Source organism: Festucalex cinctus, chromosome 5 (assembly GCF_051991245.1).
Source record: "Festucalex cinctus isolate MCC-2025b chromosome 5, RoL_Fcin_1.0, whole genome shotgun sequence".
NCBI classification, from domain to species: domain Eukaryota; kingdom Metazoa; phylum Chordata; class Actinopteri; order Syngnathiformes; family Syngnathidae; genus Festucalex; species Festucalex cinctus.
Window position 1 is genome coordinate 23,585,082 of NC_135415.1, and position 18,448 is coordinate 23,603,529.

Genomic DNA, 18,448 nt, shown 5'->3' on the forward strand with positions numbered 1-18,448 from the left:
GGCTAACAGAGACGCTTCTTTTGACACATATACTGTAGACGCTAAACAGCCCTGGCCCAATGGAAACAGTCTGTTCTTTTTTTTTTGTGTTCTATTTTGTAACGGTATGAAAGGAAAAACACAAACTGTAACTTAAAAAAAATAGAGAGAGAGAGAGAGAGAGAGAGAAGAAAATAAAAATGTCTTCAGGACAATTATTTTTTTGGGTTATGTCTTTAGAATGCCAACTTGTCTGGACGTTTCACAGGACAATTCCAAATGTTATTTTAATGAAATTCTTGTTGATTGCAGTCTATTGGATAGAACTGTAGAGCATACAACTTTATGTATAAAAAGTAAAAAAGAATGGAAAAAAAAACTGTTTTATATGCAATGGATTAAATAAAAGCATGGGTTGATTCTGCCTAATCTGGGTATTCCATCATTTTCTGTCATAAATTATGGTTATTAAAAAAAAATAAACGTTACAAATAGATGCTGCATAGAACATATTGTAAAGAATTTTAATTATAGCTACCATCCATTTTGTGTGTGTATATATATAGACAACATAACAGACATTGTATGTAAAAAGGTAAAACACGTATTTAATATGTATTACCTTTTTATCTTTCAAATTAAGATTTAAAAAACTGCAGCGTAGAGGAAGTGCTGTGTGCAGCCTCAACACTAGGTGGCACTGCAGATCTTTCACTAATATTGAAGTCCACGTTAGGATGAGCAAATAAACACACAGGACATAAGCAAAACATTGAATGACTTTTATTCCCTATGATCTAAAACACAACCTTCTGGAATATCCCGTCAGTTAGGCAAATCGTCAGATTCTGCACCACCATTTTCACTTGAGAGCCACACAATAACGCCTTAATTAGTCATGGCATCAAATGCGAACAACATCACACACTCGCACTGTCACACGCACACATTTTATTGTTATACACTGACACGACCGACATGTAATGGGGACACACCATCGATTTATTTTTTCTTACAAAAAAAAAGGTTTACCCGAGCATTATGGCACACACACATATGCACACACACACTGCATTCATAGTGATGGAGAGACTATTTACAGGTTTTTAAAGTCATAAAATATTGCACTTATTGGCCCATTTGCAAGTCACGGCGAGTGCCGCAAGCATGCTTTTTTAAAATCTGTTAATGTAGCCTTCATACGTGTGTGTGTATATATATATATATATATATATATATGGTATATACACGCACACATATTTATTTTATTTATACTGGGATATAAATCTATTTGCAAGGTCATGCACTTTCCTGCTGTTATTTTGTCTACGACAAACAAACAAAGCTAAAGGGAGGTTTTTTTTGTTTTTGTTTTTTTGTTTGGGTTTTTTTTACTTTTCTTTTGGCACACATATTTCATTGATTGAGAGTGTTGTAACAGAACCGAAAAGGCCTTGAGGATTGGAAAATAAATAAATAAAAATTACAACTGGATACAGCTCACGTTTGCGGCCACTAGCAGGAGCTCTTGCTCTATTAGCATGCTGACTCCCAAGGGAAACTATGGCTGTCAATTCCCTCACCCCATCCCATCCCCAATGGATGTGTAGAACACTCCCCGTGCTGTGTCACTCTTACACCTAAAACGTCAATGCACATCTTGTCCTCTTTAAGGTGAACACGTGATTGGCTTTTTTTTTTCGGCGGCATGCTAAGATCGTGTACGAGTACGACACCTGGAGGAAATCAAAACGCAAACGGGACTGAGGCCGTGTTGGATGCTAAAAGGCCACGTTTTGAATGTCTAAAAACTCCCAAAAAGTTCATTCACAAAAACACACAAGGAGGAGCACCCTATTTGGCTAAGATTTAAAGGGGACATATAAGCATATGAGACTTCACATGCTAATAGTCGGCTCAACGTGGTGCTCGATTTGCATTGGCTAACAGTATTAGCAGTGTTAGCTTCTGATCACCAAGCTAAGTTGTCAATTTTTTAACGGTGTCATGTCGCCACATAGCAACAGTTGGTCATCTAAGTGGCAAGATGTGTTGCCATAACGGTTTAAGATTGTGAAAGCATTTGCATAATATGTCTCCTTTAAATAAAAGTTACACAACATAGCCACTAAGGTTTCAGGTTTAGTTTGGATGCTTTACAATGAAGTGGACTACAAACATGGAGGTTATTGAGCGTGTCTCTAAGAGCACATCCTGTAACTTCTTATTTGCTTTCATTAGCAGTACAGGTGACGAAGGTTAGGTTAGGTTAGGCGCTAGTACGACAGCATTTTTAGTAGCTCTACCACTAAAGGGTCGTGGTGGCGAGGGGAGAAGAGAGAAGGAGACCAAAAAAAAAACACAAAAAAAACACGGTACAGTAATTTGAACTAACAGTTGCAGCCGGGCTGTTGGAGGGGCGGAGCACTGTCTGTCAGTTTGGCGGTGGGCGCCCCAGCAGTGACGGCCGGGTCGCCGTCCAGGCTGTCGGACATCTTGTCACAAATGAGGTCGACGAGGCGCTCAAAGGTCTGCTTGACGTTGATGTTGTCCTTGGCGCTGGTCTCGAAGAACTCGAAGCCTTTGTTGAGGGTTGAACGAGAAATCTGTACAGTTAGCATTTTCATTTCCTGACATATTTGTTGTAACCAACAAATACTGGTGGATATAAGCTGACAGCTGTAAAGTTTTGGCGTTAGCATTTACGATTAGCATGTCCTAAAATGACACTCTACAATAGCTGCTAGAACCAATAACTGCAAATTAACATTTCTTTTTATTGTTTTAGTGCTTATTATCGTAACATTAGCATTCAGCATTAGCATTGCCTAACATTATTATACTTTTGTTGATTAGAATTTTGCATTACCATTTTCTAACTTGCACTGTGTGCCATATGTGCCGTAACAACAAAAAAGAAGATACATAGTTTAGTGTTTTCGTGTTTTAGCATTACGTTAGCCGTAGCATTTCCTTACAAACACTTGCTGCAATCACTGCTGTAAGCACTAAATATACTGTAGATTAATCTTGTTGATGTAGTTTTTTGTTGTTTAATGTTACATTAGCAATACTTTACACAGACTTCGATATCTACTATCTTGTTTTAGTGTTTTAGGGTTATCGTTAGTATTTTCTTACGCACACATACTCCTGCTACTGTTTTAGTGCTTTAGCAATAAGTTAGCATTTAGCATTAGCAATTACCGACACACTTTATGCGATATCTGCTATAAGAAATAAATACAAATTTGGTTTCTATAGTCTTTGTGCTGGTTTAGCATTTCAATATAAATTACCATTTGGCATTTGCATTTATTGACACTTTCTGTTATATCTGTAACCAACAAAAACAGATATAGTTTCTATAGTTTTAGTGTTAGCATTACATTAGCATTACCTGACACACATTTTTGCTATATCTGCTGTAGCCAACAAATACAGATAACTACAATTTATACTGTCCTAACATTGTTTTGGAGTTTTAGCTTTACATTAGCATTTAGAATTACCATTTTCTTATTCACTCTTTCTTAGATACCTGCTGTAACCAAGACAAAAAGATGAATTCAGGACATTAGCATTTAGCATTAGCATTCCCTTACACAGACTTTCTGTGATAATCCTTGTGTTCATACATATACATATATTGTAGTCTTAGTTTATACAGTTTTTACATTACATTAGTATTTAGTTATCATTTCCTGACACACATTTTCAGCCATATTTGACTAAATACAGATAAATATAGTTGATAGTATAGCTCACGCCCAATTTGTAATTTAGTTCACAGTGCAACAGGCAAATAAGTTTTTTTCTCACACTTACCCAGCTGTTCCGCCAACAGCCTGCCGCTATCCACCGACACCACTCGTTCCTCTTCCATATCACACTTGTTACCCGCCAGCACCACTTGCGCATTATCCCACGAGTATGTTTTTATCTGGGTCGACCTGCTCACAACACAAGAACGTGCGCTTTCGGTCAAACAACAAAGACAAGTTGTTTCTGGGTCAGCGGATTGCACAGCATCTTTTCAACACGAACAGAGAGATGGGCAAGATGCAAAGTTGGTTGGCCATTTGGACAGGTCATGGGTTGAGATTGCGTCATCGTTTGTTGGTCGGTTTGTTGCGTGATTCACTGCTGCTAGGGAAGGGAAAATGGGTCAAGTTCTGTTCTGGGATGAACGTGCACTCATATGTAGGTTAATTTGTTTTTTTGTTTTTTTTATTTGTTATTACAACTGATGCAATCATCAATTTTTGGTCTGAGCAGATGTGACAAGTCGAGAATTATGTGAAGAAGGATGCTAAAGCGCATAATTAACTCATTCACTCGCAGCCATTTTCACTGAAGCAACCCCTTTGCTCCTGGCTGTTTTACTGGATTTTGACTGATTTTGCAAGGCCCACAGAATATTGTGTTCTAGTGCTATAAAAATGTGGAACCTACCAAAGCAAGATTAGAGTCTCTTCTTTCATCAGGAAAAAAAAAAAGTATATCTCTATCTGTTTCCATTTTGCAGCAATTAGCATGAGAATTAGTGTTGTTCCAATACCGATACTGGTATCGGCAGAGGTGCCGATACTGCATTAAAACAGTGGTATCGGTATCGGTGAGTACTCACGAGTAACATGCCGATACCATTAATTCCAACGGTAATATAGGATTTTGGATGCAGCATCTTGTGTCTTGCTGGTGCACGATATTCACTGATATGTGACATGTTCACTGCATGCCGATCTAAGATATCCTATTGGCCCTTGAATGCTCCGAACCAATGGCAGGACAGCTTTTTCATGTTGAGGGAAAACAAAACAAAAAAAACCCGTAGGTATCGGTATGGAATCGGTCGGTACTGCAAACCTGGGTATCGGTATCGGGGGCCAAAAAAAAACGGTATTGGAACAACACTAATCAGAATATAGCTATGTTTCATCATTATTCACAAAAATGAGGTTCTCTTATACTCTGCTGCCACCTGCTGGCCGTTTTTTATAATAACTACCATTATTTAAACAACCTCTTCAGGTCAGAGGCTGCATCAAAGCATTCTGGATGCTTGGCATAAAAAAACAAATATTTACATTTCTTGGTTTGTTTGACTCTCCTAGCAATTTCTTTTTCGCCTAAAAACTTGGTTTGAAATCCAACTTGTGCCACTTTTGGCCATTCGACATCAGCTGGTCCTCTGCACTTGATCATTAAAAAGTCCTGCAGCCAAACAATGCGTCAGTGTGAGTGCAAAACGGTCCCAGTGACTCAGTGAGGCGCATTGGCAGAAAGAGCTTAAGGAGCAAATATCTCCTGTGGTGCTGCAGCCCGACTCAAAAGTAGGCCAGTGAACACGACGGCCTCCGAAAAACAGGAGAGCAAGAGAGCGAAAGGGTCGGCCAGACATTCTGTGCATGTCTACGTAGTGCTGTGTAAGATGTGACTCACTTCGTTAAGAAAAAAAACATGTGTGTATCAAAAAGGAACGGCGGCACCAGAATAGGAATACGTGCGTGTCACAGACAGGATATGAAGACGTCACACAGTTTAATTCAGGAAGAGCTGAGGAAAGAGCGGTTGCCATGGCGATGCCTTTTTTTTTTTTTATGCTATATGTCGCAGGGTGCAATGGAAGATGGGAGGAAGCGGAATGAAAGCGAGAGGCACAAAAAGTCGATACAGGGTGCAGACTGTATTACTGTATGAAATGCAATGTCACTCAAAGCCGGAAATGCAATACATAATCACAATAGAATGCAGCAGTTCAGTACTGTTTGAGTGTTTTGTGTTCAGTTTTGTTCATGTCTGATTGAAAGCAGTCTCTTGCGTCATTCAGGACAGCTGAAGGAGAGATTGCACATGGAGCTTACAAACTGACAAAAACAAAATGGTGAATGATTGTGATAAGCTAATTGCTAAGTATTTGTGTTCTTTGGGATTACAGTGGATTTCTTTTTTGGCAAGTGATTACATTTATGTATGTAGCAATAGTTTACATGTACTTGACATAATGGTCAATTGATCAATTAACCATTTTCACAATTTTCATTTTTACCATTTTCACAAACAATCGCCTTCACTGCTGGCTGTTTTACTGGATTTTGACTGATTTTGCAAGCCCACAGAATATCGTGTTCTATTGCTATAACAACATGAAAAGATGGATTATAGTCTCTTCTTTCATCAGGAAAAAAATATGTATATTTCTTTTTCCGTTTTGCAGCAATTAGCATTAGAATATAGATAAGTTTCATAAGTATTCACAAATTTTTTTAAAACGGTGGGGAAAAGAGGTTGTTGCAACATGGCCCTGGTTGATCTCTTATACTCTGCTGCCACCTGCTGGCCGTTTTTGTAATAACTACCATTGCTTCGACCATTCTCTTCAGTTCAGAGGCTCCATCAAAGCCTTCTGTGTGCTCTAGTATAGAAAACATTTTAAAAAATGCATAAATAAGTCTTTGGGACACCTAAAATATTTAAAATAGAACATATTTATATGTTTTTGGGAGCAAATGAATTTTTAATTCCGTCTATATTCTTGAACAAACTGAGCCGAAATGGAATGCACAACTTGGCAGTTTGCTGTCCTCCTGCAGGTTGCACTGATTATTACACTTACAGTCAACATGCAGCAGATTCTGCATATTGAGTGTCATGTGCCACCATTGGCGTGATGAGTAAGGCATCGACGTCAGCCTTAATGGTTATTGTCAGTCCAACAAAGTGCGTTAGCTTCGACAAATGTGATCCACAAGTTTTGCTAGTTCGGTTCTATCGACTTTAGTTGAGATTACACAGACGGCAAAAAGATGAATATGCAGATTATGGTAAATGAGATATATTGTCAATTGCATGTTTGCATGTTGTGCTATAATAATTGCTCATCCGTAATCACGTTTACACAATATGACCTTATCTGAGGCGAAGACTTTGTAACTTTTCTACGTATTGACAGTAATAAAATATGACTCCAACATGGCAGCCCAAAAACAAAAGACTTTTGACGTACCAATCCTGCACGGCACCAAAGGATTCCTCGTTGGTGATGTCATACATGAGGATGAAGCCCATGGCGCCGCGGTAGTAGGCCGTGGTGATGGTCCTGTAACGCTCCTGGCCTGCTGTGTCCTACAAACACACACACGTGCGCTGTTCACTGTCATGCGCGTACATAACTGTCCATGACAAGAGAGCATAAAACATACAGGCCGCAATTTAATCGCATCCTCTGTATTGAGCTCACGAACGATGCAGACATCATTCTGCTGAGTGCCTCATAATAAATCTGCACTGACATACAACGGTGACTCAATTTCAGCGTCTCCTCGAAAAGCTCAGCCATGCGAGATGTGTCAACACAACTTTTAAGAGTTCAGTTGTAGAGTGAGGAGATGGTTATGATATACAGTACATTACACCATCCATTTTTATGGACCATGTATCCCTCATAAGGATCGCGGGGATGCTGGAACCTATTTCAGCTGGCTTCGGGCAGTAGGCAGAGTTAAAAAAAAAAAAAAAAAAAAACACACAAAAAAAAAACCACAAGAAGAGTTTGCCAGATAAACAAACACTTAACCAGATAACTACTGTTATTCCTACTACTACTACCACTAAACCCCATCAAATATTAGAAAAATGGGGATACACATTCAATATGCATTTTTCATTCAAAATGGGGGCTACCCACCCAAAAATAAATAAATAAATAAATGAATAAATAAATAAATAATATTGAGATAAATAAATAAAGTAGCAGGGGCTCCACTGTACTACTACTACTACTACTACTACTACTACTATCATTATTATGATTTACAAGGATAGTGATGTATCAAAAAAAAAAAAATCCAGCTGTCATAAAGATGATAATGTTCATTTAGGATAGAAATACATCACATCATACTCTGGTTTGCTCAACCCGATATACTCTAAATCAATAATTAGTAAACAAATATTTGTTTACTGATTATTGTGGGTACTCATTTACATGATCAGTGTCTTAACATAAATGAATGTCATTATGTCATTAATAATAACAAGGGCTGTCACTATCTTACTGATTATTCCATCAATTACTTGAGTAATTGCCCATAATTTTGAGGTCGAAATTTCTGTCAACCAATTTTGATGGTCGATTGTGGTAGCCGAGTTAGGTTCCCCCACCCCAGTCCTAATAATAATATATAATGATATTAACATGGAATTTGTCCAAATAAGTTATTTCAGTTCAGTCTGTATCAAAGTGGTAGCTCTTTGCACTAATCAGCAGTGAAGAAGTAGATGGTGACCCATGCTATGAGTCACACGAGATTTTTGGAAACGGAACTAAGATTTTGTGTCAATAATTTTTCTAAATCATACAACATCAAGATTCAATTCCATACTCAGCTTTATTATTGGATCTCATTAGATTGTGTGTACCTAATATTGTGGCTAAAGAATCTCCAGCCAGGTGAGTTAGAAAATATTTGAATACTGTATTGTGGATAATTATTAGAATTAGTTCACTTACTGGTAGTACAGGAATTCATTTAAAAAAAAAAAAATCTAAAAATGTTTGTCCTGGTATTTAAGGAGTTCATTTAAAAAAAAAATTACATTATTTTTGATGCACTGCATAAACTAAAAAGTACTGCTTGTACTGTACTGTAGCTTTTGAAAATCCTGCTTAGTAGAAAAGCAGAAGACTGTGTAAAATCACCGTGGAAACGGATTCCCGCCGCTGCATCTTTTTGCTCTGATATCTCAATGAAAATGCAAATGACGACGCTTTGATGTGCTTGATTGTATTCGTGGGCTAGTGCTATTTGTTTACTCCTCATCTTGTTTGCCACGACTTACATAACGACAACACGAGGCCTGCCGTTTGGGCAGTTTGTTCCGCCCACAGCAAAGTGTGTTTAGCGGCAAGCGTCTGTCTGTGAATCACGATGGAGGACTTTTTTTGGCTGCCCCACTTGGCGCCACTTTAGCGCGCTTTGCTATCCGTCGGCGTGCGCATTGGTACGACCACAGCGCTGTAGCTTGAGGCCCACTCTGACCTTCACTGCAGAGATTGAGCTTGCTGTATATATACACACACAGTAGTGACCTGGTCACGCTTGCAATGACACACACACACACAAATGAACTAAATAGCGCCACAGACGGACAATTGCTAGATTATACAAGGTGTTTTTCTGAGATTCATTAGAGAAAAGCTGAGTGCACTGCTCCAGTGATTTGCTCTTATTTAAAAGGCAAGAGAATGACTGGAGTTAAAAACAAAAACAAAAAACTGCTGAGTCGTACAAATTGGAGCTCGTTGAAAAGCTGGGCTTGACGCTCACAGGAAATCAATGCAAACAGCTGACACCATCAAGTGGAGAGCGGTTAGGCGGAGGCATTTATTTTAATGGGAAGTTTGGAGTGAGATGAAATGTAATGGTTTCACGGTTTCAACTAAAGTATACATACTGGAAACTATTCATATAGTTACAGGGGCATAGTGATCATTTTTGGATTGAGGGATAGATTAATTGTTCATGAGTAAGCCAAGTTTAAAAACAGTTGGGTCAAAAATAACACAAATTGGGTCAAGAATGTACCAACCAAAATGTTTGAGTTATTTGGGTCAAATTAAATGAATAACCCTCACAAAGTAGCCCAATTTTGGGGTTTGTTTTGTGGGTTATTCATTTGACCCAAGTGTAAGGGTTAATTGAATAACCCAATTGAATTGGGTAAAAAAATAAAATAATAACTGACGAGTTATTTAACCCAAAAAGTTCAACAACTCAAAGATTTATAAAACCCCAACAGTTAGGTCAAATTGAATTAATAGCCCACAAAGCAGCCTAATTTGTCATTTTGTGGGGGTATTCATTTGATCCAACTGGGTTAATTGAATAGCACAATTGAATTGGGTCAAAAAATAAATAACTGACCAATGTTGAGTTATTTAACCCAAAAAGTTCATTAAGAGTTGGGTCAAATTGAATTAATAACTCATAAAGCAACCTAATTTGTCTTTTTGTGCGGGTATTCATTTTACTCAGCATTTTGTTTAATTGAATAACCCAATTGACCCGGGTCAAAAATTTGACCTGGGTCAAACATGAACTGGCCCAACCTTTTGAGTTATTAAGCCAAAACGTTGGGTGAAATTAAATTATTAACCCACAAAGCAACACATTTTTCAATTGTTTTGTGGGTTTTTCAGTTGACCCGAAAAGTTGGGTCAGTCCCTTGTTGACCCAATTTGTGTTATTTTTTTTACCACTGAGTCGCTGCCATCTAGCAGACGTTACATTAACAAGAGGCTTACTCCAATCAGAAAACGAGCAGCCAGTTACTTGAGAGCAAGAAGGACAATTAATTGAAAACGCACACATCCGACTGGACTGTCACGACGCTGTTGAAAGCCACTTAAGAGAGTAAGTTGAATGTCAGGGGCTTGCTAATTGCTGCAAAATAGTCTAATATGACAAGAGATCACAATCTCGACTGGAATGGTAACCTTTGGTGTGAAATTCAAAAGAAGGGAGGAAAAATGGGTGACAGAGAAAGAATGAGACCATGTGCTTCTGCAACTCCTAATTAAAAAAGCTTCAGTTCAGCTTCACTTCCACACGCACGCACGCACGCACACACACAGGAAGGTGTCAGTGTGTGCTCTTCCCCTCCCGCTGGGCGCCAAGCAAACACTTACTGGTCTACTCTCACAAATGTTCAGACTTCCATCTGCCTCCCCACCTCCAATGAATGTCAAAGCACAAAGACAAAACGCATCGTCCCCGGAGATGGCTTTTTTTGTTTTTAAATCAAATAACAGAGCGAATGTTTTACAGCATTTTCTTGCCATTTTATCTTGTTTAGCGTCACTGGGAAAACAGCCTATTGCAACGGACTATGGTAAGTTAAAAAAAAAAAAAAATTACATGCACACCAAGCCTGATAAATGACATCTACTGTAGATCATGTATGTTCTTTATTTTCCTAGTATTAAATCTGATCTGTCGATGATCAAAAATGTCATCCCTCAAATCAGAAGTCTTGTAAGATCAAACCTTACATAGTACCTTGACACACCCGTAAGGCACTGCAAAGCGCACCTAGACTGCCAGAAAATAAAAGAAGATAAAGCAGACTGATTTTCAACATTGTGCCCCAAAACAAAATAGTAGAAACAGAAGAAGCTAAGCTAACTGTTAGCTCATCCTTGAACTACATTGCTGTTCCACACTATTTGGTGAATTATTTTTGTGATCTTGAATATTGAACAGATTTAACATTTATGATTGTCGACCCGGACCATTTTCTTAAGCTAATCAAGGGAGGGGCGGAAAATCTTTTTTGATCTTGATCAATATTAATTTAGGCCCAATTATTGGCTGTTGGTGGCCATTATTTGTACTATATGTTATTCATCCATCTTCTTCAAGTAGTTCCTAATTGGCTCTATTTAAAACATTGCAAATAAAGCAGCATTTCTCTAAAAATCTGAAATCGTTCCTGATTCATCCCATACCCATCTTATGAATGCACAACAGATTCTAAACATGAAGTCCTGACCTTACAAATAAATGTATTGTTAGATTGATCAAGATAAGATTAGACGCAAGAGGTGCGTGAGATGTAATCTTCCTTTCTAAGCTAATGATAAGACTTAAAAAGGCTCCTTTTTTTTGGGTTGATTAAAACCAACACCAGTCATGAAGAGGCACGACAGGGAGGAGCCAGTCAAGTGGGAGTGAAACATTTTGTACCCATATTTGCAGCTTGATCCTCTTGTCGTTTTTGTACACCGTCTTCACTTTGAAGTCGATGCCCACGGTGCTGACGAAGGCCGAGGTGAAGGCGTCATCGGCGTAGCGGAACAGGAAGGACGTCTTGCCCACGCTGCTGTTGCCTATGATCAGCAGCTTGAACATGTAGTCGAAGTTTTGGTCGCCGCCCTCCCCCTTGCCTTTCGCATCCTGAGTGGCAGCCATCTGCAAAGACAATGAAAAGAGGATGAGAAGGCGCAGAAGCTATTTACAGTACTCAAACAGAAAGGATAGAAAGGGACAACATTTTTAGGCACAATATGGCTTTAATCTTTAGTCTTACGCCATCTACCAGGGAGTGGTCGACTAGCATACAAATGGAGAAACAAACACAAATCATTTTTTGTTAGCAGTTCAACCTTGGCGGACGTCTCAGTCATTTGGGTTCAATATATTTTTTTCTTAGGCCCACTGCCTGCATCTTCATGACAGCAAAAGGTTGGCCACTAAAGTTATTGCTGTTATTTGAAATTTGAATCACAAGTGAACAGGCATTTAAAAATGCAGTCATATCACAAACTTTTCACTAATTTAGCCATACCAATACAGGATTGTGTTTTGTTATTTCCTATGAACCTGTGGCTGGCTAAAAAACAAAGCATATAGCAAATGTGATGCATCAAAACGTTCTTTCCAAATAACACCAGGACTTGCAGTTTTTTTCTATTTGACAAGGCTAGTATGTATGCATTTTTTTTTCCGTTATTGTTCATCGTGTTCAACTGCATTACTTGGTGTGCTGCAGAAATTGCTTTTTTGTACTTAACATCACAAAACTTCCTATACAAACTGTAGCTATCAACATAGATCTGCCTTTTTTGCCCCTAAGCACATATTTTCATACATTCAGAGTAGCTTAAATTGACAATTGACAACTTTGCCATTGAGACTTTCATGACCGAATTAAGACGTCATAATGTGTAACTCCGTATAAAAAAAAAAAACTTCATACGCTATATAAGTTTTAGCTAGCTCTCAATGTGGAGTTTGTTGCTTGTGTGTGTGTGTGTTTTTTTTGTGTTTTTTTTTTGTTTTTTACCGTAATCTTACAACTTTTTTCTCCTAACTGTATGGATTGATTCTTGCTACATGTCTACTTTTTCTCCTAACATTACAACAATATTCTCCTAACATTACGAATTGTTTCTTGCTGCATTAGTATTATATTCATGACTAGTTTCCTCATAATTTTACTTCTTACAAATAATTATTTTGTATGTGGCTACTTGGCAGAATTTGTCAGGCACAAAGATCCAAAGCCACAAAAATAGTATCGTATCCGGTGGGGCACTGCATTCCCTGCCCCTAACGCAGAGTTACCAACTAAATGATGTAAAGACAAAAACCTTCTGTCACTACATTTAACACTGCTCCTTTCCACGTCAGCAACCGTCCAACTGAGAGGAGACGCACGCACGCACGCATATTTGCTCCAAGGTGAACCGTGCAGGCAAAAGCACCGCATTCAGTGGTGTCAAACATGTGCAGCCTTGCTACCATTTTAAAAATGAATAACAGCGTCCATTTAGCATCTTTGCGTCTTCTATGAAAAACATCATGCACGCTGTAGTTGCAAGGGCACACCATAGAGGAGCTGTCATTTACACACGCATAGTGTGTAAAAATAACGTTTGACCAAATTGACACAATGTGGTAAGAATTTGGGGGTGGGGGTAGAGGATGGTTGGTGGTATTGGGGAGGGGGGCATACCGGCTAACGCTAGCGAGGTCATTTTATGACGAATTATGAACCATTCAAAGATTAAGCGAGTAGACATGCTGATAAACAAACCTGTCTCCAAGGCCCTTGGCTCGAGTTTTGTCTGTGTCAAAATTATCCTCCTTTGTTTTATTAAATGTTTGGGGGTTTTTTTGCCTTTTTTTTCCTTCTTCTTCTTCTTCTTCTTCTTCTTCCCCCCCTCCGCGTCGCTCGTTGGCTGTGCTGAAGCAATTTCAGCACCAGGGAGCTGTTCCCACCACCTCTCCCCTCCCTTCTCGCTTTCCTTTACCCCGCTCCCTCCCGCCGCAGCACGAGGCTGAATTTAAAGTCATCGACTGTTAGGCTAGATGGGAGTTGTAGTTTTGTTATGGATCCGACGCGGAAGTGCGTCCCCAGCCGAAAAGGGGAGCGTTTACTACAGTTTCCAGCATGCAACGCGGTACGTGCTTAAACAGCTGCGTGATTTACGATGGCGAGGCGGGGAAAAGAAATAATGACTTTACGGCTTGCGTGACACAAATACTGTCTCGGAACTTCATGGTGGTGTTTTGTAGCATGTCTTACCTTCCCGTATAAGTCCATCGTGTCTTTGTTAAAATAAGTAAAGATGCGCAAAAACTGAACAATGTGTGATTACGTCAGACTAAAAACTACTATTATGGTGGATTCTGCTGTCAACTTGTCAAGTGGGGCGGAGGGCGATTTTATGGTGCTTGAGGCCTTCTGTGATAGGACGACTGAACGGGCGAGTGCGCTTAAGGGCGGTCTCGGGTGAGCGCCGTCCTCCCCCCCGTAATGGTGGCTCAGACAGTGGAGAGTACGCAGTACACAGTACAGACGCTCCAGCAGCAGGTATGTTAGGCTGCACGAACAAACCTCTGTGTTTATTGTTGCTTTTTATTAATAAACCGAATATTTAATATTTAATATCTTCTGTTTATTCATCTTCATCCTGTGGTGTTTTCACCACGCTTGCACCCAGTTGGTGGTCAATTATGAAAAGTGATGTGCGTAGATAAAGTAGTAGGAAAAGTAGTAAATGTTTTTATTAATCACCAGCAGATAATTGCTGAGTGCAAGAGTTGAACTTTTCTATAAGCTGTTGTGGGCTAAAAAGGTCCAAATTAGCGCCCTCTGCTTGTTGGCAAAATAATCGGCTTGTTAGCAATAACTATAAAGGCCAAACTCCGGTCAAGATAAGGGCAAGAATTGTGCAACTCGGCTAATTTAGACCGAGACAACCTAAACCAGATGTAGCTACTATGACATTAAAAAAAATAAATAATTCAATTCTCATTATGTCTGTATACACATGATGACTATTTCGCTATCTCTTCACATGGAATCTGATGAAGATGGGTGTTGCCTTCAGGGACTTTCTAAACGAGTCTGTCTAGTCCATTTCTAAGTACTGTAGTAGCTGACATACAGTAGTTGCTGCATATCCACTAAATATAAATATAGTATAATGTGAAAATATCAGAGCAACACTAGTACAAAATCTCTTTTTGTGTAAGTAGGATTTTAATATTGCTAACTGTCAACGCAAAGAGACGTGAACCACTCTAATAAGGTAACCTCTCAAGAACCTCTCAAAGCTGGTTCCCTTTTTTGCAGTCATGCATACAGCTGTATTCCGGCTCCCCTATCCATAAATACATGAAGACTGATTTCCCAACAGTTTCACTCAGTGATGAATGCCGTGCTACTCTGAAGATGTCCAGATGGAGGGGGGTCTGGCTTCTATAAGGATTTGGCTTCATGATGCTTTGAGCTGATTGGGACTGAGATAATCTGCCTTTTTAGGGTTCTGGAATGCTGTACATGACCTCTAAAATAATTCTCATGCAAGAAAGACATGATACTATGTTGCCAAAAATACCATTGAAGAGTTAACTACTATGGGTATACTGAGAGAAAATCTCATGCTGTGGCCACCTTCATCCCCCGACTGCAAGTATTTGACACCACAAGATGTGGTAAAGCATTGCTTTTGTCAAAATCAGAAGTTCACAAACGAAATTAATTTGATGTTAATCACATTGGCTGTTTAGGCAAGATAACACGGACATGGCTAATGGTTTGGAACACGATGTTTTTTTTTCTTCAGCCAAATAGTCAATGGAAGACTCCATCGAAGTCATCCTTCAGGACTACGAGAAGGTCCTGCCTTTGAGCAGTCCTCATCCGTTGTTGTCAGCCTGCACCGGTGCTCTGTTCACAGGCCTCTATGGAGTGTGGAGTCTCTTCACCATGCCCGGCTTCCGCAAAATCCCGTCTAACCTGAAGGTTCTTGAATGTTACATTTGTATGTTTTATTTTTTATTAACATTTATCACCCGTTTGCTTGCTTGGTGTAAAAGCTAAACAAAATTAAGCAGACTTGCATGTTAACAATCTTGTGCTTCTTTGTGTAAGTAGCAGTAGTAACAAATATGAGCAAGGAAAAAGTGGTCTATATCCTGGATTGTATTAAATACATATTAAGCTGAAGCTTTGTTGGACATAATGCGGACTTTTTTTCCACTATCAGACCAAGAAAACAGACGGATCTGGAGATGATTGTCTTTAAGTGAGTTGAGGTTTGATGCAATTACCCTGCAGTGTATTTATCATGCCCCATGATTCCCTAATGTGAATGTTATGCCATAAAGAATGGATTATAAATAACGCATGCACACATTGGCCAAAATATATTGAACAGCTAAACCCAATACAAGAGGTGTATCAGGAATTCTGCCTTTACAATTATTATTTATTTTGCTTTTTGTTATATTATGTTCAGAATGTTTTCACATGATTTTTTTTTTAAATATAATTTTATTTAAATTATTTATTTGTAATGTAAAATGTCGCATAATTCTGACACTTGTATCTAATATTTTGATTGCCTTAACATGCCTGCGGTGGGATGCATTAAGTCAAAAACAATCAATACATTGTTCAAATACATCCAAACAATGTATTTGTGAAGGCAGTTTCTTTGATATAATTGTTGTATTGGCATGGATTAGGTTGTGCAGGTGTACCTAATGAATTGTCCAGTGGGTTTAATTAATTAGTCTGTGTGTACTGTGCTCCAGGTGCCCTATTTGCCCTCCAGCAGAGACCAGACGCAGAACATCATGAAGCTGCTCAAGGGTCGCACGGGTCGCTTAGCAGATCTTGGATCAGGAGATGGGAGGCTGGTGGGTGACCTGCTCCGCCTAAACTAGAAGTCTGCTGTGTCCTTTAAGCTTTAAAAAGGCCCAGAAAAACAGAATCCCTAATGCAAAATCTGAAATGATATGATTGAATTTTGTTATCTCTCAGGTGTTTGCCGCGTCCTCTGCTGGCTTCAAGTGCACCGGCTTCGAGATTAACTCCATTCTTGTTGCATATGCCAGGTCAAAGGCCCGTTGGACCGCAGTGCCTTCCAGTCAGGCTACTTTTGTTAAAAAAGACTTTTGGAAGGTAAAAACATGGACACCTGATACGCCCAATGACTGACAGATACGAGACGTTTGTATCCCAAAAGAATGATACCATTTCCGGTGGTGGGGCATGCTTACAACTTGGATCATATTAGTTTGGTTTTCCACACCAACTCAGGCTGATCTGTTCTATTCCAGCCATCTTGCATACACTGATTAGATGAGAGGCGAAACATCTTCTAAGACAAACAGAGCAATCCAGTTCGGATCAATTAAATGCCCTGAGAAAGAAATGACTTGCATGAATGAGAATATTTTATTATATTATTTTTGTATGGACATTACCGTAACTTCATTTCTTCTTCCCCTTGACTGATTTATCACAGTACGACAATGTGACGGCTTTTCTTGCTACAGGAGTGGTGAGTTTGCCTTCTCAACATTACGTAATCTCAGTTTGGCTAATGCGGCCTCTCCCGATGGCTTGGACAGATGGAAGTGCTCGGATAGAAGCTGCTGAAAGAGCTTCCCGATGATGCGCGCGTCATCGCTTGCCGCTACCCTTTCCCCGGCTGGCCTCACCAGTCCACTCTCGGCTCTGGACTCGACCAGACGTGGGCCTATGATATCGGCGCCGTGCGATCCAGTCTGAGGGGAAGTGTCAAGTAATGTGGGGGAGCAGTAGGTGGCGGTCTTTGCGCTCAGGTGACCCTTATCTTGTGCTATGCTTTTTCTTATTGGGTGATGATGATTTAAGAGACTGAATTTTGGAGTATTTTTTAATGTGCTACACTACTCAACCACGTTCGATAAGAAATTATTTTGTGTTCGCGTTTGAATTTTAACATGATAAAAAAAATTGCAGATTAGGTTTTTGCATTGCACTGTTTCTTGAAAACATTGAATTTCCTCCATCTCAATGGTTTATCCTAATAAATGTGAAATAAAATGTAAAAATACTGATGGGAAATTTGAGTGTCTTTTCTGGTTGGATCGAGTTAGTTAGTTAGTTAGTTAGTTAGTTAGTTAAGAAATGCCTACTTGTACATGGCTACATAAAGATAATTAAAAACATTGAAAAACTTAAATTAGTCAAAATCACTGTAACATTCCCGTGAGTTATAGGCGTCTTAAGGGCTAGTTTTGGCTATCACTCCATCCATTTTCTGGAGCACATGATCGTGAGGGTGGTCTGGTTGCCAATCAGTTGCAGAAGACTTAAAAAAAAAAAAAAAAAAAAAAAAAAAGTCCCACTTATGTTAACACGTGTGGAAAATGTGAAGGCTTCAATGTACGTTTGAAAACTTTCTTGACTCTAACATGCCCATTTTTTAGATGTGAGAGGAAGCTGAAGTACCTGGGAAAACTCAACACAAGAAATCTCTGTTCAACCTTTTTAAGTCAACATGGATCAGTCACATTTTAGCCTGGAAGATGCACAGACAAATAAATCTACCATGAAATAAAACGCATCTTGAAGTTTGATGTACGGAAATGCACACTCACTTGAGCCAAATTGCACTACA

General features: G+C 39.2%; 2 protein-coding genes across 3 annotated transcripts; one reads left to right on the forward strand and one right to left on the reverse strand.

Moving 5' to 3' along the window:
- Positions 1-746: 746 nt before the first annotated feature.
- On the reverse strand, positions 747-14,228 carry rab3c (RAB3C, member RAS oncogene family). Of its 2 annotated transcripts, none has more exons than XM_077520497.1 (5): positions 14,074-14,228; positions 11,730-11,954; positions 6,989-7,107; positions 3,808-3,932; positions 747-2,560 (listed from the first exon to the last, which is right to left on the reverse strand). In XM_077520497.1, the coding sequence occupies exons 1-5, from the start codon at positions 14,089-14,091 to the stop codon at positions 2,370-2,372; spliced, it is 678 nt and encodes a 225-aa protein (XP_077376623.1). In that variant the 5' UTR covers positions 14,092-14,228; the 3' UTR covers positions 747-2,369. The 2 variants fall into 2 exon arrangements, with proteins under 2 accessions (XP_077376623.1, XP_077376624.1); XM_077520498.1 differs by lacking the exon at positions 14,074-14,228 and adding an exon at positions 13,582-13,787.
- On the forward strand, positions 13,964-17,892 carry LOC144018409 (adenine nucleotide translocase lysine N-methyltransferase). The gene is given in 6 exon segments (XM_077520499.1): positions 13,964-14,361; positions 15,620-15,798; positions 16,593-16,697; positions 16,822-16,966; positions 17,298-17,344; positions 17,415-17,892. Coding segments are annotated over 5 exon segments (642 nt in total). The 5' UTR covers positions 13,964-14,361; positions 15,620-15,630; the 3' UTR covers positions 17,592-17,892.
- Positions 17,893-18,448: the final 556 nt, after the last annotated feature.

Bases quoted from the DNA above. Each gene is read 5' to 3' on its own strand.
- rab3c (XM_077520497.1), bottom strand. The intron at 7,108-11,729 runs GTACAAAATGTT...GTGTGTTTGTAG, and splicing joins GGATCAAGCTGCAAATATGG to GACACAGCAGGCCAGGAGCG. The intron at 3,933-6,988 runs GTACGTCAAAAG...TGTTGTGAGCAG, and splicing joins TTTGGTGCCGTGCAGGATTG to GTCGACCCAGATAAAAACAT.